The sequence below is a fragment of the Thamnophis sirtalis genome, unplaced genomic scaffold (assembly GCF_051295495.1).
Source record: "Thamnophis sirtalis isolate CommonGarterSnake01/CBP01778 unplaced genomic scaffold, rThaSir2_p1.2 scaffold_9, whole genome shotgun sequence".
Taxonomy (NCBI): domain Eukaryota; kingdom Metazoa; phylum Chordata; class Lepidosauria; order Squamata; family Natricidae; genus Thamnophis; species Thamnophis sirtalis.
In genome coordinates, this window is record NW_028261389.1 from 23,286,073 (window position 1) to 23,308,318 (window position 22,246).

The window sequence follows — 22,246 nt, forward strand, 5'->3', positions numbered from 1 at the left end:
AATTTTAGGATTGTTATATGTGGCAATTTACAGAATTTAGTCCTATAGTGATTAGGAAGACCATCCATCCTCTGTCTGAAGATGCCTTTTTTCTGTTTAATGTGTAAATTGTGTAAATTATACAATTTAATGTATAAGATGTGTAAATTACAGAAAAATGTACAAATATACCTGCCATCAATACTGATTAATCCAGGACTGCTTTGATTTGGAAGATGCAGTTCTATATAGTCAAGTCTATTCCCAGGATAAATCTGGGAATCAGATGTTTATCTCATTCCAAGCAGCTGCATCATACAGTATGTACAAAGGCAGTGACTAGCATACTGGGAAAGCTTTGATGAGACAAACATTTGCGGATGGGATAACACCAGTGGTGGGTTCCGGATCCTGTTCCAACTGGTACAGTTGGAACTGGCCCGGCGGCATCCACATGGATGCGTGCAGTGTGCGCACATATACGCGCAGCATGCACATGCATCTTAGTGCCTCCGTGAGCCTCCGCGACGCTCCAGCTGCTCAGCGGAGCATTGCGCAGATGCTGTATGTGGCATGCTCATGCGCGGAAGCGCTGAAGACTTAAAAGACCAGTAAGGAGCTCAGGTGGGCAGGTGGGCCCTCCGGAGCACCATACTGGAACGGTATCTGGTGCTCCGGGTAGGCTCCGGTACGCCTGTACTAGGGTGTACCCCCTGCAACCCACCACTGGATAATACTGTCACATGGGCCCCCAGCTGTTTATTCTGTGAGGCACTTTTGAAGAGGCAGCAAGTCAGGGACGATCTCTTAGGATCTCTGTGGAGGTACATGAAAGCCAAGATTGAATTAGAAGTTGAAGGAATGCTTAACTTTTGCAAAAGCAGAAAAGGAGGGAAACTTCTAAGAAGTATAAATAGCAGATGCTTCATTTATTAAAAACTTATGATTCATGGGCATTTTACATGTTTCTCTGCCTGGAATTAGACTATCCTTGCCCTCACCAATTTTGGACAATTTTGAGAGGTTCACAGAATGGTTTTGTCTGCCAGTTACAAACCCATCTGATGGTCATGCTGTCTATTCCACATTTTTCTTGGTAAGCTAAAAATATGGGATAGACAGCATCACTACCAGATGACTTTGTAATTGGCTAACATCACCACTAGATGGCTTTGTAACGCTCACAAATCATACTCAATGAGTAGTCCTACATCTACATGGAGGGAAGTAAGCAGTGGGATACCACAAAGTTCTAAGACTCAGTACTCTTCATTATCTTCATAAATGTCTTAGATGAAGGAATAGAAGGGAAACTCATCAGATTTGCAGATGACACTAAGCTGGAGGGAATAGCCAACACCCCCGAGAGGCGAGTTCAAGATCCAAAAATATCTTGACAGACTTGAACAATGAACTCTATCCAACAAACTGGAATTTAATTTGGAGAAAAGCAAGGTTTTACACTTAGATAGGAAAAACCAAAGCTACAAGTACAGATTAAGTGAACCCTAGCTCAGAAACAATAACTGTGATAGGAACCTTGGAGGCGTATTAGAGGATCACTTAAATATGAGCTAGCAGTGTGCAGCAGCAGCCAAAAAAGCTAATACAATCCTTGGTTGTATAAACAGTGGCATAGAATCAAATCATGTGAAGTATTGCTACCATTTTATAAATCCTTAGTAAGACCACACATGGAATACTGCATCCAGTTTTGGTCACCACATTACAAAACAAACTCTCAGACTTTAGAAAAAGTGCAGAAAAGAACAACTGAGATGATTAAAGGCTTGGAGACTAAAACACATGAAGAATGGTTATAGGAATTGGGTATGTCTAATTTAATGAAAAGAAGGACTAGAGATGACAAGATAGCAGTATTCTAGTATTTGAGGGGTTGTCACAAAGAAGAGGGGGTCAACTTATTTCCCAAAGCATCAGAAGGCAAGACAAGAAACAATAGATGAAAACTAATCAAGGAGAGAAACAAATGGAATTAATGAGCAACTTCCTAATAGTGAGAACAATTAACCATTAGAACAGATTTCCCTCAGACATTGTGGGTGCTTCAGCACTGAAGGTTTTTAAGAAGAGCCTGGACAGCCATTTTTCTGAAATGGTATAGGATCTTCTGCTTGGAGGCTGGAATAGAAGACCTTGAAGGTCCCTTCCAGCTCTAGTCTGATTATAACTCTTTTTTTCCTTAACAATTGTGCTGAGGGGGATTTCACTGACCCTACTTTCTATTTCAAAATTAGGTTTCATGGCAGAATTTCTGTGCTGCCACAAATTTTGTATCAGGATTTCTTGACTCTGCTAGAGACAAGAGGTGGAAGTAGATATGTAGGAAAAAGCACCGACTATGAGGCACTTTAAAAAAATATATTTGGCAGTGAGGATCAATACTGTCTGATCCTCACTTTGATCTCTGATCTCAGACTCTGTTTTTCTACGATTTTCTTCAGAACTGATATCATCTATGTTGCATATCCAATTTTACAGTATTTTCAAAATCTTATTGTTCTACTACGTCAAAACAGAAACATGATATATCACGAAATTCTTCATAATCTTCAGAGGATGTAGGATTTATAAAGATATTAAGAAAAAGAAAGGCACATATCTTTTGTGAAATATGTTCCATTGACTTCTCAGGAATCAATGATGGGAATTCAAATTATAAAACATATTTTTCTCCGATTCAGGATATTTAACCTAGAGAATTGTGTGGCTTTACTCTCAAATTGTGCTTAAGTAATGATTGGCAAGTAAAACAAAGTTCTAAAGCTGTTATAGAAAAAACAACATGGGAAAATTTATAGTGCTAGTTGTATATTTCATTTAGCAGATCCAGCAGCAAAATATGTGGCAAAGTTTCTTTCCTTTGATCCATTTTTTTTCTATTGGATCTTTATAAAGATTTTGAAATAAATGCTAAACAAAAATAATTTCCCAGAGAAGATATTTCCTTTTATAATGGTCAGAAGAGTTCTGAAAAATACTGCAACTTAATAGGTAAGTATGAAAGGCTTCATTCTTGGAAAGACTATTTTTATATTTTATTGTGTTGAGGAATGAACCTATAGCACTAAATCTTCAGAAAATAGGAGAAATGGATACATATCATGGTACTATAGACTAGCAAATGTATCCAGGTTAATCTAGACTTAGTACCTAAACTAAGATACATTTCTGAATGCAATTATAACTGATTTAGGAGCTTATACAACTTACGCCCCACTCTATTTTCAGAACAGTCAGTACAGTATTATGAAAATCTCAAGCTCCATGTGAGAAGACACTACCCATCCAGAATCAAAGAAGAATTATCTCTGGACACATATAGTTTCAGAATCTATAGTTTTAGAAGATGTTTCTTGTTTCTTCATATCTAGACCTCAAGATAAAGGCACCAAGTTACACCTTCTGCTTTATTTGGGATACTGCATTTTTGCTGCATTTTTTATCTTGCCAATGGATGACTTCCTTCAAAGGCCTCATGTAGATGTTAATCAGCAGCATAGAGTTTCCCTTGTAGCACCTTGTAATATAATCCAAGGTCTTGATTTTTTTCACTCACCAAAAACAACTGGAATTGGCCATTCAGAAATGAAGAGAACCAGAGTGCAGTCTTCCACCCAACACATACACTTATCTAACTCTCGCATTTCATCCAGGACAATACCTTGGCTGATGGTATCAAGAGGTCCAGTCACACTCCATCCTGGTCCTGAGAAAAAGCACAAAGTAAGAGCAACCAGGTCTGAATCCTGACCATATTAGTTCTAGAACGGGGGACTGACTGACTAGAGAGACAAGAAAATAATTTGTAGAAGAAGATACAGGCAGCCTTCTAATTAATGACCAAAGTTAAATTGGATCCCTCCTTTCAAAGCTGCCTATGACAGGGGTCCCTAGCATCCAGGCTACAGTTGACTAATAGGCCAGGGCCTATTCAGAACCGGGCCACGCAAGAGGTGGGTGAACATGCGTGTGTGTGTGTGCAGCCCCAGTTGACCGAGTGACGGGCGCTTGAACTTGCAGCATCTCTCGTGTGAATGGTGGACAGTTGCTCTTGCACTTCCCCTTGCCCGTCTGCCACTTACCCCAATGAAGCTCTGCACACATGCAAAACCATTCCCTCTCCCTCCCCTGCTGGGCCACCAACCACTTATGACACAATTACAAGGGCTGTTCCCCTTGCTGCGGTCATGTGATTGCATTTTGATTGCTTGACAACTCACCAAACTATATAGCCATTTGCAGCGCCCTGCGGTCACATGATCATGATTTGGGGGTTTTTGGGGGGGGGGTTTGCCGGTTTCTGATGTTTGCTTCCAGTTTCCAGCAAAAAAACACCTATTGGGAAAATGTTCAGGCTATAATTTGGAGTACCTTTACATATAATTTAAGAGTAGGTTTTATTTTATGCCTCCCAGATACTTTGTGTGAAATGAGTGGCCTTAAAAATGTGACAACTAAGTTGGATCAAAGCTCCAGTTGGAAATAAAGTTATGCTTCAGGTACAGCTAAGGGACTACTTGTCTCCCATAATATGTTTCCAGCTGATTTGATAATCTGCAAGCTTGGCTCACTTCAGATTCCTTCAGTTAAATGGTGTCATCTCTTAGAACCCTGGAAGCATGTCTGCATCTGCCCTCTGAAATGAGATTCAAATGGAATCTGAATAGAATAGAATTCTTTATTGGCTAAGTCTGATTGGACACACAAGGAATTTGTCTTTGGTGCATATGCTCTCAGTGTACGTAAAAAGACAACATAAAAAGAACAAACTCCACTGTTGTTTAGCAGAGTCCTGAAGACCTGACTCTTCACCCAGGCCTCCAGTGGGGGAGAGTGACAACCTTCATTCAATTTTCCGTCTCTTTTTCCTTATTTGTTATTATGTTTTTATTATAATTTCTTTGATTGTTGTGAGCCACTCAGAATTGTTAAGAGTTGAGTGACATACACATTTAATAACTCCTCCTCCTTCTCCTCACCATCATGCAACCCAACATTGCTTTCTCAGGTGAATATATGAGCAGAGGGCAACTGATAGTACTTTGTTGGGCCCTCCTCATAGCTGCCCATGCTGCAAGTTCCTGTTGGGTTACATGATATGCTTCCAGGTCATGTTTATGCATTTGCATGAGCATTGCAAACTGATCTGATGCTTATGGACTTGCATAATGTTCTTTTTTTAGACTATGCTAATTGTTCTATCTTTCCTTCAACCTGCAGCTTCCTTGGGCAGACACGTTCTCAACTGAATATTCATCTTCACAAACTACTTCACATGTTACCTTACATGTTACCTTGAATATTCTTTTTTTAAGATCTTCATACTTGCGATTCTTGTTGTATTTTTATTCTACTGAGCAGCTGTTTACATCTTGATCTCTGTAGTAAACAAACTTCAGTGTTATTAGATGATAGACTCATCACCTAGGAAAACTCATCAATTTCTAATTATCAAAATGAGTAAAATACATGTTGTACAAATACAAATACATATATTGTAGATTTCAAACATTTGTTCCAGATTTTAGTTATCATTCACTGAATGTAACTAAAGGCAAGTTTACTTAAAAGTAATTCCATGTGCAGAAACAGAACAGATAGAAAAAAATCTGGATCTTTTCCAGCTGAATTTTCTTTTTCCTCTACAAGGCCATCTACTACTTTTGATATAATTAAAGAAAGGAGATAAATGTTTAATAATTTCATGAAAATCTAAGCTGTTTTTTTTTTAAAAAAGGAGGTCTGGTAATGTTAATCTGGCTGGTAGTCAAAGCTTCTCTATAAGCCAAAAAGAAAAGAAAGGCCTGGCAGGAGTATTTCATTTTTCTACCAAAAACTCTAAAGACTAGAGTTGATTTTTTACAGATGATTTGAAATTGTGTTGAGCATTGCAAACAGCAAAGGGCAGCTGGGAATAGGTGAACAGTCCAGCTTCCAAACACAATTTATTTGAAAATTCAGCATTACTATGAAGAGTTCTTTGTCCTAAAAGCAACACTCTGGTTTTAGTAGCTGATGAGTTGGGCTTTTCAACATTTTACATACTTAATTTATTCAGAACATAGGGGAGAGATTTTAATGTAAAGGCTTGCTACTTTTTTCACACCACATTTTAGACAGTAAAATCAGCATTTCATAAGCGACTATGTAAAATTGTAGCTGACAGCTCATTTCTAACATTTTGGAACAGCCTCGTATTTTTCAGCGGTTTTGGGACATATTTTCTATTGGTCTAAATTTAAATGGCAAGAAACAGTAGCTTCTGTCTGCAAGAATAGGAATAGACAACAGAAAGAAGCAGTGGCATTATATAATTTGCCCAGAGTTGTCTGAGACTTGGGTGGCCTTCAAATTTAAATAAATAAGAAGCAATAGCACACATTTTGCAATGGAATAGTATAAGGATGGTTGAGCTTGAATATCTGCCATTCCAGTTTTGTTTTAGGTAGAATAATAAATTGCAAAATTCTCATTTTAGTTGTACTTAGCCTGCTTCACATTCAATGAGCAAAGAAAGCCCATAGATAGAGATAAGTTTCTCAAAATTGTTAGATCTAGCATGAAGAACAAGATACCACCAGCAGGATAGTAAGTTACATATAAACATGCATTTGTAACATGTTCATTTTTCACTGGTTTAATGTTTTCTTTATATAGTTACATTTGTGTATGTGCAAAAACATTTTATTTCTAATATGTTTTTTTTTTATTAGGGTTTATAGATAACTTGCTTATCCTAGTATGTCATGATATATGTACTGACTTAGTATCTTGGTTTTCACTTAAAGATAATGCTGAAGGGTCTTTTCGTTATCTTTAAATATCCATAGCTTTTCATAGAGATATGCTAATAAATAATTGTGTTTTGGAAGAAGTCTACTGAATGCTATTGTCTTCATATAAATGAAGTCTTCATAGTTTCATTCTCAGGTAACAAAATCACAATTAAAGCCATCCCTGGAATCTTCTGGTTTTGCTTAACTCCTATAGGTATCAATGTGTCTGCTGATATCTCCTGTTTTACTGCAAAGTTCCTGCCCCTCTCAATTTCCAAAGAGATTCACTCTAGACCAGGTTTTTTTTCCAATTCTCTTTAAGCCACAGAAATACTTAGGAAAATATATATATCAAAATCCCTGATCAAGGGGGTGGATTTCTGAATATTAGATGGCAAGCTATGCCTTTTCTGCTGTAATTTAAGGGTTAAAAACAAACAAAAACAAAAGGTCCTTTCTAGAGAGGTTTGGTTTTTTCACCATTTACTCACAAAGAGTGCATTCAAATCATCATGGAATCCTAGTGTGTTTAAACTTGGCTATTTTGAGTCTGAATAGCTATATTTACACTGAACTATAAACCAGCTAATCACATTTTAGCCAAGTCTACTTTGTAGACTCAACCTTTGGCAGTTAGGTTCAGTGTGTTAATGAATACAGAAAATTGGCTTTAATTGGATAAACTAACGTTTGGCTACACAAGGATAGTCATTCTGTGTAAAGGTAACTAATTGTTGTACAAATGAAATCAACAAGGTTAATGATGTGGTGTCACATTGATAATAATTATAAAAAAGTAATTCATCTATAATAGGAAAACAGTACAAAGGAACTCATGAGTCATGTGGGATCATAAATCATTTTGTCTCAGGAGTTATGGAAAAAGTCAGGAATTTGGGTTTTTTCTCTAGGGCAAAAGGCTTGAAATGATATGGATTTCAGGGGAGATATAATTTCATAAGTCATGACAGGCCATAGAGGAGTAAATGTCTCTGAGATTCCCAAAATAATTTTGCTCTAATAGTGCAATATGAAGTTTTTGGATGTTAAGATAGAGCAGAACTGGGCAGAAACAACCAGAGAAAGTAGTTCCAGATCAAAGCTGTGAAAGACTTTACAGATGACAAGCAACACCTTGAACTGCACTCAGAAGCCAACAAGGAACTAAAGTAGGTTGAGAAGTAGAGGTGTCACATCAGTAAAACAACCATAATTGTGAACTACTGAATTCTGATTCATCTGAAGCTTCAAAGTGGTCTTCAAGGCAACCCCAGGTAGAGCATGTTGCAGTAAATCTAAATGAGAAGTGACTAAGACATGAGTGACTGCAAAAAGGGCCTCTAAGTCCAAAATCAATGAACCACGTGTATTTGTGCGAAGGCACTCCTGGCCAAAGTTGTACTTCAAAGTTCAGCAAGAATCCAGAAGGACTCCTAAACTATGCACAAATTCCACCTGACAACCAATACTGGAAAGTTTCTGGGAACCAAGGGCCTTAATATTCCTAGCAACTCTTCTATGCAAGAACTTTTGTTTCTGCTCAAGATAAAATTAAAGAAGCTGTTGTCTGATCATGTTCAGCTCAGACTGAGATCAATGACACTACCATCAGCTTTCATCTCCTCCTCTGCCATTAACAGCAAAAAAATAATCTGGAAGCAAACGGAAAACCTACTGTTCAGAATTTTTACCTGGCACACTGCCTCTTGAGCCCCATAGATGCATTGCCGATTATGACTTCAGTGTCAGATGATGCTAATATAAGTTCACATGTTACATTATATCACGAGGCAGTTTGCTTCTTTATGGCATATGTGTCTCTGTGTGTCCTGTATACAGGCATTGTGATTGATTGATCACTGTTTATGCTTAGAAAGTTGGGCACACTGCCAGTTACACTGAAGTTAAACAAATGAAGGCTTACATATAAAAAAAAATTAAAATTTTACCACCAAAGATAACCATCAAAGCTTTCAATTTATTCCTAGCTATACATCTACATCCTCGGTCCGTGATGGCAAACCTCTGGCACACGTGCCAGAGGTGGCACACAGAGCCCTCTCTGTGGATACTTGCGCCATCGCCAGCTGGTCTTCTGGTTTTTTGGCCAGCTGGTCTTCCTGGGTGCCAGACCACCTGAAAACAGCCCTTTTTGGGGACAAAATCAGCCCCAAAATGGCCTGAAAACACACCCCAAATGGCTTGAAAATGGCCTAGAAAACGGCCTGAAAATGCTCCAAAAACAGGCATGCATGCACCGACTAGCTGGCCTTTGGATTTCCGGTGCTCTCCTGTGCATGAAGACTAGCTGGCTGCACGCATGCACATGTCGGAAACCTAAGACCACCTTGCACACGCACTGGTCAGCTGGTCTTCGGATTTCTGGTGCTCAGGCACATGTACATTCCAGTTTGGGCACTCAGCGCCAAAAAGGTTCTCCATCACTGTCCTGGGTACTGTATACATCCAACCTAATTCATAATAGCTGTCGTTTGTGCCTATAATGTATTATCTCCCTTTTATTCTAGTTATAAAGAAAAAATGCTTTGCTAATTGTTCAGGTTAGATTCCTCCTGCCCGGACAACGCATACAGTATATTCTCTAATAACGCACACATGCTGGATGCTTTCACCTTCAACAAAAGGTGCAATTTTATTTTTGTAAGTATAATTTAATCAGGGAAACCACAATGAATTTACTGGGGTAGCTGAATCTTTCTAATATGTGTCTAGACACATTTCTGCTCGGTCCAAGCTTGACCTGAAATAACAATACAAACGGGCTGAAGAGGATCTGCAAAGACTTTACAGCTAAAGTTGCACAGGTAAAACACTTTATCTTGGTTTTTTTTTTTTGACTCATGAGTTGAAATGCAATGAGAATAATCCTATAATCTTGAACTGAAGGGTTTTTAAAAATCATAAATGTACACTTTAACAAACTGTAGCCAGATAATACAATTGTTTAGTTTTGAAAGTAAGGCAATTAAACAACAGGAACATAGAGCTTGGTTTATTCTTTAATAGCAGCAAAGAAATCTCATTTAAAAGTTTGCTTTTCTTTCCCTAGGTGACTCAGATGACCAGCCATTTGAGGAAGGGAGAACATACAGATGTGCTATTGCACAACAACATTTCTGGACAATGGCCCTAATTTAAATTATATTTGGCAGGACCAAGATGTGTTTCCTGTTTGGTGAATGCAGAACATAGTGATGCCAGAGTTCTCAGTCAGCACTTTTCTAGCAGCAGTGGATTCTAGAGTGAAATGGAAGTGGCAATTGGCACCATAAAAAACAGGAATTTTGAACACTATTATTCCCTTGGTGCATCTCATCAGCAGACTACATGATGCAAATGAGTTTCTGAGGACCCATCTGCTGTAACCTTGTTGGGAAGTCAAAAGCATGAGAGAAGCATCTGGTGGAGTTTCCACCCCCACAATGGTTTCTTCCCAATTTTTGTATAGGGACTTTGTTTTCTAACTATACTTATATTAATCTACAGTTTATAAATCCATTTTAATCAGAGTTACAAATTGCAGTTTGAGGTAAACCATGGTAAAATTGCTGGCACACAAATAATGATCGCCTTCTCAAAGAAGGTGCTATTAAAGTCCTGCTTTTCCAAAACAGTCACTTTGAAATCTGCTATGGAATCTCCTGGAAGGTTGAAATGTTCTGATATTCAGATGTCCTTGTTTTGAAGGGTGATTTCAAATGTTCATCCTTTAATTCTTTGGTGCAAAGTTCACCCCATTTGTTCTATGCAGAACTCAGAGGGATATTGATGGCAGATGATGGTATGTTGAAGGTTCCTCTAATCTTGCCTGTGTATTTGTTGGGGCCTGAGATGGCACTGTGGGTATAGATGTGGGGCAAAGTAGTTATCTGGGCTTGTTGCTTACTCCAGTTCCCATGTTGGTATCATTATCCTGTTGTTGCTTGTTGCCAGGGGTGGGCTGCTGAGGGTTCGGAGGGGTTCGGGAGAACCTCTAGCTAAGATTCTGTGCAGTTCGGATAACCCCAAATCCCTCTCCTGGCTGCCCCCCCTGTTCCCCCCTCCCAGGAGTCCCCAAGCGGCCTGTTTCAGATGCAGGTAAGTGCAGGGTGTGTGCGAAGGCTCAGGGAGGGCAAAAAACAGACCTACAGGAAGTTTGGGAAAGCCGAAAACGGGGCCATTTCTGGCCTCCAGAGAGCCTCTGGAGCTTGGGGAGGCTGTTTTCACCTTCATGGAAGTGAGGAAAGCTTCCGGAGCCCGGGGAGGGTAAAAAAGCCTCCCCCACCATGGTGCAGGAGGCTGACTAGGCCACACCCATCATGGCCACACTCACCCAGCAACCAGGCAGAGAACCCCTTGCTAAAATTTTGAAGCCCACCCCTGCTTGTTGCTTTTGAGAATCGGCTTCAGTTTGTTTTGATGCGATATTTGCCTTCCTCTCAATGCTCAAGAAAGTGCAATGTCATTGCCCAGTATGGACTTTAGCTTTGAACTGTCTGAGCTGTATTTTTTTAAAAAATGCAATATGTTAAAAAAGAAGATTGATTCAGTAAACCTTAGCTAATCAAATAAGAGTTTGACTCAATGTGTGGCCTATGAATCCTGATTCCCTGTAGCCATCTAAGATAATCTGCAAAACACTTAGGGACCTGGGAGATGTTCTCCTTCTATCCAAGGCAAACACTAGGCCGGAAAGAAAAAGTGGATAAACCAATGATTCAGAACAATAGTTATCAATGGTTATCATGGCCAGTGAGCAGCTTTAATTTGATTTCAGTTTGATTTAATTATGGCAATTTTCCTCTACTTTGTGGTCCCCAATTGTGATGAACTCTCTCTCCCAGAATTCCTGACCAGTTTTCCTTGTGGAAAGTTAAATCAAGATTTCTTAGCAGATATTTAAGGACGTCAATGCTTGTTGCTGTGGCTCTCTTGACAACCATTCTTTCAACCTCCTCTCTAGTTAATCTGGAACTGGCTCAGTTTGGCTCCAGTTGCAGAAAATAATATATGGTCATAATGCTTTGTGAGAACAACTTCTCTGAACTTATAGCCAGGTCAGTTTGACTTTGGCCACACACCAAATTGTTAAAAGCATTCTTATTACCGTGACAACTTCTTATAAACTCCATCCAAAGGAGAGAAATGGAGGGGAAAAGTAGGATAGCTAAAATAATTTTAGAGTTTATAAAAATCTCTTACTCGCCAAATAATGATGGTTGATGTCACATAGGCAGTTTCCAAAGTACACTGGTTCATTGGGGGAAGGCTTGACTTTCTAGGGATGCAGAATATTTTCTGGAAAAATAGATGAGGGAGAGGAAAACTGAAAACCCTTCCTGCAACTGTTGTGGCCTGTCGGCCACTGCCCCCCCCCTGGCACCCGAATCAGATGAGGAGGAGGTGTGGGAGTCAGAGTCAGCATCGGTAACCTGAAAACTCCGAGGGGGAAGAGGGAATGGAGCTGTCAGAGACAGAGGCAGAGCCTGGGCCGTCCATCAGCCCTCAGATGGAGAGTCAACAGCCCCCAGGTCTGGAGCAGGGGTGGGATTCAAATAATTTAACAACCGGTTCTCTGCCCTAAAGATTTCTTCCAACAACTAGCTTACCAAACTGCTCAGAAACTTAACAACTGGTTCTCCCGAAGTGGTGTGAACTGGATGAATCCCACCACTGGTCTGGAGGTAGCTGATGAGGAAGAGGGGGAACAGCTGGGTCCAGTGCCTGATGTGCAGATGCACAGAAGGCAGAGGAGAGGAGAGCAGTGGAAATCTGTGGGCCGATCCTTGGGATGGAAGAGCCAGTGCTGCTAGAGAAGCCCCACCCTAGCTCTGGGGATAAAAGCCAGGGGCAGAGATGAATAGATGTGGCAGACAACTATTCATCTCACTGCTGGACAGACTTCTTAGCCTGCGATGAGGACTTGCCGGGACTGCTGTTGCTTCTAATAAAGCAATCATTGATTTAACTACAGAGGGTTTGTCATTTGTGGGAAGCTGGGTCAGAACAACCTTATAAGCACTCAGCTGTAGAAATATTGAGTGCAAAGAAATCCATTGACAACGAGATGACGGGAATAAGATATTTAGGTATGAAAGAGAATAGCATGTTTTAGTTTAGGTATGCCCTTTTCTAATTAGCTTTGAGAAGCTTTTTTACTTGCCATCTTCTTTTGTGTTTTTGATGGTCAAGCTGGGATTGTTGCAGAAACAGGCAAGATGGAGACATTTATGTACAACAAAATGCTGAGTCTCCTCCTCAAGTGTGTGTATCAGTGTGTATTTGGGGGGAGGATGCAAAGGATTTTCTAGCTCAGACCCAAGGCAACTGGGCGGAGAAATAAACCCCCGGAGAGGAAACTCCACACGGAACACTTCCTCCCTCCCTCTCTCTCTCTTTTTCCCTTCCCTTCCTCTGATTGGCTGGTGGTGAACTGTAACCTGAGTCCAGGGTGAACAATGTACAGTGTCTCCCAAAAGTCCGTGAGGAAGGGCCTGGGACTAAAGAGGTAGGTTTCCATTGATTGGCTGGCGGTGAACTGAACCTCAGGTGTGTATGGAGATGCTGCAGTAGCCCAGCAATGAATCTGCTCAAATGATCAGATTGTTGAGCTGCAAAACACCACTGGTGGTGGAGAGAAAGTGATAAAAAGATTGGAAGAGCTTCATATAGAACATTTCCAACATTTTGCTGGAAGACTAGGAGTTTCATCTACCCGTAGCCTGAGGCGTTATGCCAGAAGACATAATAGAAGGAGGTCTATTTTTCTTTTTTTTTTTTGGAATAAATGGCACCATGTTAAAGCATTAGCATATTCTGGAAAAAATAATGGGAAGGCTAGGCGAACATTTGGACTTTCTACTAAATTGCAAGGCTCCCTAATCTCAAAGCAGAAGGCTTTGATTTCCAAGCAGACTGCAAATGCTATCATTACAATCAGCACCAATTGTTTCTGGCTTATTCTGCAATTGTTCAATGACAGCTGGTTGTTCCCATTCCTCTACAAATAAGCATCAGTCATTTTAAAGACGATTCAGCAGTTTGTATGCAAAGTGAACATGTCAAGCTTGAATGTCTGGGTGAACTCAGGGGAAATTAAACAGAAGAGCTAACAAAAGAGCTATAACAGAGTAGGTCATTTAGTCCAACCCCTTGTTCAAGCAGGAGACCCTTCACCATTTCTGACAAGTGGCTGTCCAGTCTCTTTTTGAAAGCCTCCAGTGATAGAGCACCCACAAGTTCCTCTTTAAGGCATCAGATCCTGACAGTCTATCTTGGAGGAGAATTGATAGTGCTTAAAAATTACTTTTTCAGTCCAGAACCTGGGCCCTGAAATCTTGCTAGCTAATGGCTACATGACATTAGAGAAATTAGGTTACACATGTTGAGAAAATTTAAATCATGACAGAGTTGGGCTAGAATGGCACTTTTAATAATGCATATTCTCTCTCCCTCCCTCCCTCCCTCCCTCCCTCCCTCCCTCCCTCCCTTCCTCTCTCTCTGTTTATCTATATCTGTACTATGTCTGTCTGTCTGTCTGTCTCTCTCTCATCTACCTACCTACCTACCTACCTACCTACCTACCTACCTACCTACCTACCTACCTACCTCTACCTCAGGGGTGGGTTTCAAAAATTGTTCGAATCTACTCTGTGGGCGTGGCCTCCTTTGTGCGAGTGGCTTGCCACCCATGTGACCGGATGGGAGTGGCTTGCCGCCCATGTGACCAGATGGGAGTGACCTGCCACTCATGTGACCTGGTGGGAGTGGCCAAGACAATGTTATTACTAGATATTACTAATTACTAGATATTATTTATATTACTAGATCATTATTAATGTGTAGATAACTGCGGGACATTACACACCCACCACGCACACACACAAACTATGACAGTGCCAGGAAAACACCAAAAAATAAGAATTCCCCCTCCCAAAGACTGCCAATGAAACCATTTTTTTCCCCTAAGCCTAAGGATAGGAAAGACAAAGTCACTGGAATAAAAACCATCAAGGCAACGTGGAAAATTATAAAGGACAGGCGCTCACAGAACCATCAACCACCTCAGAATTACCTAAACAATGAGGGTGAAACACAGAAAATCTAGCAAAGCTGCCTTGCACCAACTTAGCCTGCCCATAGAAAAGCAGCCACCTTGAGACACATAAACCATGCACCAACCTGTACATTTAAAAGCAACATATTGCATCACAAATAAAACATTTGCAAAAAGGAATAACATTTCTTGTAATAAACATTCCATAAACAATAAATAAATAAAAATTCTCTAAAAATAATTAAAAAACCCACGTTCAGAGAACACCAAAGGACCCCACAGTCCTCTCCCTCCTTATCTTTTTCTTTTTTGTCCTAACTTTCTCCTCCTTCCCCCCAACCCCACTTCCTTCTAGCACTGATGATCTTACCTAGTTTGGTAATGAAATGCCACCAGGCTAAGAAAGCAGCAAGGATCCCATTATCCCCCACCTCCTCTTTCTCCCTCTCTTTCTCCTTTTTGTCCTTTCTCTTTCTTCCCCCCCAACCCCACTCCCTTCTAGCACTGATGATGTTACCAAACTAGGAGTGCTGGAGAGGAGCTCTCACAGGGCGAAGAGTTTGCCACTACAGGCGCAATCTATCTGTAGCCGTAAATGACTGCAAGCAGCAGCTTCAGGCTAACAGTTGCGTTTGGGAGCGGAGGTGGCGGCAGTGGAAGGGGGGACAGCACAGGATGTCCCAGAGCCCAGGCACTTTTGGAACCTTCGCAGGGCCAGGAACGACTGGAAAACAAGCCCACCGCTGCTTCCGAGTGCCACATCTTCGCTCCGCAAGTGGCAGATGCACCTGTTGCGAGGCCGTCCCATGCTCCAGCCTGGCCAGGGAAGACAGGAGTCCTTCATGCCCACCAAGCCTTCACACGATGTGCCCACCTGCCAGCCTGCTCACTGAGTGGTGGCTGGGTGGGCGCCGGGTGAACGCTGCTGCCCCGGCCACATGGTGCCCACCGCTCACCTTGAAGGCAACATCGTGGAACTTGCCACTGCTGCTGAGTGAGGACTGGCTGGGCAGCGCCCCCCATTAACCACCCTCTCCTGGGCCATGCCTGCGCCCCTACCTGGCCCGCCTGCTGAGTAGGAGGCGGCAGGGATGCGTTGCTGGGCGGGTGCGGCACTGCCACACTTGCCCTTGGGGCTTTTCTTATGGACATGTTGGCTGGCGCTGCTTCAGGGCACCCTGGGTGCCAGCTCCTCTGAGCGCAGCCCATTCCTCCTCCCAAGAAGACCGTTTTCTTTTTAAAAACACCTCTGCAGACGATCTTGAAAACCTGCAAGGTTGCTTTGGGAGGGGGAAGACAGGCAGCATTCCCCCCCACCCCATCTCTGGTTGCCTGCAGCCTCAGAGCCTGCAGCAACTTGCACAGTAAAGGCAATTAAGAACTTCTCTCGCTTGTGAGAAGATTTTCTTTACTGTGCAAAGGCTTGCTTTAAGGCTGCAGGCTCCGAGGCTGCAGGAACCCAGGGAGGGGGGCAGGGGGAAATGCTGCCCATCTGTCCCCTTCCAAAGCACCTTGCAGGTTTTCAAGATCACCCAGAGAGGTGTTTTTTAAAAACAAAATCCTGAAAAGCCACAATATCTGGAGAGACGGGCAGCTGGTCTTTTTTTGTGGGGGGGGGGGGAATCCCCAGAACCAGGAGCACAACCCGCACGGCTTGTTCAAACAGCAAAAGAAAGGGACAGGAGAGGAGTTTGGCTGTTTGAAAAGCCCCGCTTGGAACTCCGCTCCTGTTCCTTCTTTTGCTGTCTGTACATGCAGTGTGGGTTGCGCTCCCTTTTCTTTCATAGCCAGCTCGTTTCCAATTGGGGGAGGGGGGAAGAAATTAACTTTTTCCGTCCCTCTCCATGGATCCCCACTCCAACTGGAAATGAGCTGGTATGAAAGACAAGGGAGCACAACCTGCATGGCTTGTTCAAACAGCAAAAGAAGGGACAGGAGAGGAGTTTGGCTGTTTGAAAGGCCCCGCTTGGAACTCCTTTCCTGTTCCTTCTTTTGCTGTTTCTACATGCCGAGTGGGTCATGCTGCCTTGTCGGCAAGGGCGCTTTGCAGCAACAGGGGCCAGGACCAGTACCGGCGTTCCTGGAAGTTAATTACTTCTGGGTTCACTGACCATCCGGTCCCCGCGAACCGGGGCAATCTCTATCTATATCTCTCTATATCTCTCTATCTATCTATCTATCTATCTATCTATCTATCTATCTATCTATCTATCTATCTATCTATCTATCTATCTATCTATCTATCTATCATCTATCCACCCAATGCACCAAGGATTTGATCAGTTTAGGCAAAATTGTAATCCATTAAATAGATTTTATAACAAGAAAGAAGAACAAAGACAAAAATTAAATGCATAAAATGTATTTAAAACAGAAAGTGTAATTTCTACCCATTCATATAATAATTTTCCTATGGGAAACTGGAGAATATGATGAATCATTGTGTTACACCAAGATGAGTAGGGTCACTAACACTTTAGCTTCTGGGTGTTTTCTACAATTATGTAAAACGTGAAATGCTTTTCCATTTGTCAAAGAATTCTGGGCAAAGAAGCTGGACAAGGGGAGTTCAAATCATGCAGCCAATATGACCAAACATGAAGCAGAACTTACAACTTTATTTACATGGTGATGATGACGAGGGCTTACTTTTCTGATATTACTGAACCCAAGTGAACTCTCCAGCAAGGCTTTCTTGGGAGTTGTATAATACAATTATAAGATACTTTGAGAATGAAGTTGCTCACATCTACTCCAAGTTAGTCATCACAATTGCTGGAAAATCTATTCAATTTAGGGGATTCTAGTAGGATCATTTTCAGAGTTGCCACCCAAGGAAGTAGACATGTTGCATGTGGGGATTAAATGAATTATCTCTTTTCTAGACCTTTACCCAGGCTTGTTGTTAAGCAATCATGCCTAATTGGATATGTTTTGGAAGACTGCCATACTTACTTAGGTGAAGGAATTATGCCAATCAGTTTGAAAGTGATGACGGTATGACCACTCTTGAAAAAAAACGAGAAACAAACACCTTAGAACAGGGATGTAAAACTCAAGGCCCGGAGGCTGGATCTGGCTGCGGGGCTGCCCTAAAAGCAGTGAAGGACCAGCCTGCAGTGACTCTTCCAGTGAAAAATTGAGCTTGGGATGGCTGCGTGTGGCCCTCCCTAGCTCCGTTTTCACTGGCAGAGTTTTAGGAGGTCGTTGCAGTCGAGAACGGAGCTCACTGGCAGAGCGCTCGAGCCACCACAGGTGCCCCTGACACGAGTGACATTGAGTAGGCCACACCCACCTGGCCATGCCCACCCCTGAGTTGTCTGAAGATGGCTCAGGCCTTCACAGGCGCCCCTGACATGAGTGATGTTGAGCAGGCCACATCCACCTGGCCACGCCCACCCTGGCCTCCAGAGGTCAAACACAACCCTGATGAAATCGAGTTTGACACTCCTGCCTTAGAAGATGCTGGGCTTCTGGGCAACCAATTAAAGGTTGCAAATATTTCTACGGAAAAGAGAAAGTAGAGCTGCAAGAAGCTGGTCATCTTTAGGCTGGATATAACACTAAAGTCCTGGATATTGTTGCAGATGTAATAGCTTTGTTTGTCCGAACTAATTATCTTTACTGGTGAGAAATGTGGTGAATGCCTTTTCTGGAAGCAAATTCCAGTCAATTTACCTCCCTTTTACTTACCTTCACAAAGGAGCTAATATAGTACTGCAACAAGTGGCCTGGGTACAACTCTGAGGATGTATAAATAGGATCATAGCCCAGATGTTCATGCTTGTATACCATTGATCACCATGCAATATTGCTAGAATAAGTCTCTGAGTTAGGAATAGGGCATGATATGTGGTGGTTCCATTCCCATCTACAAGCATCATCTTCAGAAGTAGAAAAGTTCTATTTGGAATGTTGCATTCTTGCAATATTATCCTGGGACACGTATATTTACCTTCCTCTGTGACTTTTATTTGATCTCGTGATGCTTTATTGTTCCTCCTCTCCAAAGTCCTAGATTGCATATAGAGGCAGTTTTCCAAAGAGTTGAAGTATGTACTATCAGTATAGTAAGGATATTTAATTCTGTCTGTCTCTCATACATGATTTTGTACATCTCAGCATGGATTGAATCAGATTGCTCTTGTAAGCTATCACCCTGAACATCTGTTCTGCTGAATTAAAAATGTGGAACACAGCTAACCCACTTGTGAAACTCATAAAGCCCTCCTGCTTTGCTGATATGGTTTATATGAGAAAAAAATGGTTTTTAAGAGAAGATTCACCAATTCTTCATTAACCACAATGATTAATAAATTAGGAGCTTCTAGCCAAATTTTAGTAAAGAACAAAATAGGAATTGAGATAATTCCAGGGGTGAAAATCAGCAGGTTTTGACAGGTTCTGGAGTACCAATACCGGAAATTTTGAGTAACGTATTTTTCGGAGTATAAGACGTACATTTTACCCTCAAAAAAGAGGGTGAAAATCTGGGTGTCTTATACACTAAATACAGCATTTTTGGCCTCCTGAAACTCCGCCCCTTCACCAAAATGGCTGTGCATAGTGCTCCTGGGGACTGGGGAGGGAATAAATGAGTGAAAAACGGGCACCACTTTCCCCCCTCCAGCCCCTAGGAGCATCTACAAGCCTCCTAAAGGCTACCCATGCCCTTTTTTTTGACAAAAATGCCCCCCTTTTTTGACAAGAAACGGGCCATTTTTTGCTCATTTATGCTCCCCCCCCAGCCCCTAGGAGCACTCTATAAGCCTCCTAAAGGCCATGGGTCAATTTTTGCAAAAAACTGGTCTTTTGGGGTGGTCTGCAGAGTGCAAAACTTTTTTTTTTAATTTGCCACTTGGTGTCTTATACTCTGGTGTGTCTTATACTTTGAAAAATACAGTAGTTTGGAGAACCGGCAAATACCACCTCTGGCTGGCCCCAGAGTGGCGTGGGAATGGAGATTTTGCAATATCCTTCCCCCAGGAGTGGGGAGGAAATGGGGATTTTGCGGTGTCCGTCCCTTGCCATGCCCACCAAGCCACACCCACAGACCCAATAGTAAATGGGAGTGCAATGGCTCAGTGGCTGAGCTTGTCAAATGGAAAGCTGACAGCCCAGGTTCAAGACCTGAGCATTGCATGATGGGGTGAGCTCCTGTTATTGTCCCAGCTCCTGCCAACCTAGCAGTTCAAAAGCATGTAAATGTAAATGCAAATAGATTAATAGATATCACTTCAGTGGAAAGGTAACTGCCCTCCAGAGTCGGACACAACTGTACAGGGGAAACCATTATCTTTTTTATATGTTTTACAATTTGAAAAATGTTATCTTAAAAAATTGGGAATATATTTTAATTTTTAAAATCACATTAGGCTCCCCCCCCCCGTTGAAAATGTGTTGTATTTCTGCAAACCTTGGATTTTCCTAAAGCATGATGATACTTCTGAGGGCCTCTGTTTTGGCTTAAATTCTGTTGGCATTCAACCATTTGAATCTGCTTTTACAAAGAATAATGTGTTCTGATCCTTAGGAGAAATTGGCCTCAGATTAGGCCTTGTTTGAATTAATTTCAAGTCACTGCTGGTCACTGCTTCAACTGCACAACTAACTTTTTCTAAATTCCAATCCCCAGTGAGTATAAATACAACCTTAGTGGAAGATGAAATTGTGCTGACATAATAACAGTTGCATGTCATCAGTTTTTGCTTCCAGAAATGGTAAAACTGAGCAGATTAAGGTGGTGTCATTGGAACAATAGTGTTTAAGAAGAATTCTGTGCTATTTTAGAGCTTACATGAGCTGTGGTGGCACAGTGGTTAGAGTGCAGTACTGCAGGCTACTTCTGCTGCCTGCCGGCTGTCTGACATTTGGTAGTTCAAATCTCACCCAGCTCAAGATTGACTCAGCCTTCCATCCTTCTGAGGTCGGTAAAATGAGGACCCAAATTCTTGGGGGCAATATGCTGACTCTGTAAACCGCTTAGCGAGGGCTGTAAAGCACTGTGAAGCAGAATATAAGTCTAAGTGCTATTTCTATTTCTATTCCTATCATAAAAACCATACATTATTATGTTTATCTGCAACTTTTGATTAGAAAGGATAGGAAGCATCATACTCAACAACCACAGGTTTGGTGTGTCCCAGAAGCTGTCCTTCCTCTCACTGATAGCCAAAAGCTATGAGATCTAAATTATGTCACATTTCCCATGACCCTGTGCTTTTCCATCATCTTGAATGAAGGATTTCTAAGAATTGTTGTCCAACAGATCTGGAGAATACCAGATTAGGGAAGGCTGATTTGCAATAAAATCATAGTCTTGGCTCAGGCTGATGGGAAGCCAGAAATACCCCAAGTACAGTATGTTTTAAAGCAACCAGGTTACAAGTAAAGAGATCAAGAGTGATAGGGAACAGAAGATGCTGAGACAGAGATATTTATTAACCATTATTATTTATTCAACCTCACAGAGGTGTAAATTATACATAGAAATACATTAGAAAGGTACCCTCTTACAGCAATGTTTCACATTTTGACTTTGTTCCAAGAGGGTTGCAAATATTTCCATACATTCTACAAACGGAAGATTGCTTTTGCTTTCATTCAATACAGTGTGACTGAGTCCATTTTTCTAAAAAAAGAAACTGCAGTCAATTAAAATGTAGAGATACAATGCAAAAAAATAAAAAAGTGGAAATCAGAGTTAGCTTTTGAGAATGTTTGGACCTATCATGATAAGCACTAAAAAAGCATTTAAGAAGCATGAGTATGCTATTTGTTTATGGAACAATGTATACCGGGCTAAACATTTTGGACAGAGTTGGCACATGGGCTAAATGATTCTGAGTGACCTATGAAATAGTGAGATTTTTCTTCTTCTTCTTTGAACAAAACAATAAAACTTTGGTCATTGGGATTTCCTATGTGTCTGTGTGCAACTAATGAATGCTAAATAAAGAGAATAACTGATGAGTAGTATTTGATAAGAGTCTTGGAATAGGAAATTCTGCAACATACTAATGTTACATACATAGTATGAAATATTATTTACTTGTCATGTAGTCATGACAGTTTTGTATTCTGATGGAACACAAGGGAGAAAATGGCAAACTAGAAAATCCAAAAATGAACACCCTTTTGCACAAACGTTTATGCTCGTGCATTTTGCATGCACTTAGGAAGATCACCTGCACGATCTGAAGTGGAGTGGATTTAGGGGGAAAAACTAAGAACTTTTTACTGTTAAAAGACTAACAGAATAACAGAGTTGGAAGGGATCTTGGAGGTCTTCTAGTTTAACCCCCTGCTCCGGCAGGAGACCTACACCATTCTGGACAAATGGCTGTCCAATATCTTCTTGAAAACCTCCAGTGATGGAGCACCTACAACTTATGAAGACAAGTCTTTATTG

The 22,246-nt window shown here is 41.4% G+C and overlaps 1 protein-coding gene across 1 annotated transcript in view; it reads left to right on the forward strand.

The window, feature by feature from the left end:
- The window catches only part of PARPBP (PARP1 binding protein), a 58,006-nt gene extending 47,699 nt beyond the window's left edge, over positions 1-10,307 (forward strand). Inside the window, exon 11 of the mRNA XM_087723038.1 lies at positions 9,850-10,307. Within this exon, the coding sequence (XP_087579164.1) occupies positions 9,850-9,938 (89 nt within the window). The 3' untranslated portion in view covers positions 9,939-10,307. The remainder of the gene's footprint in view (positions 1-9,849) is intronic.
- Positions 10,308-22,246: the final 11,939 nt, after the last annotated feature.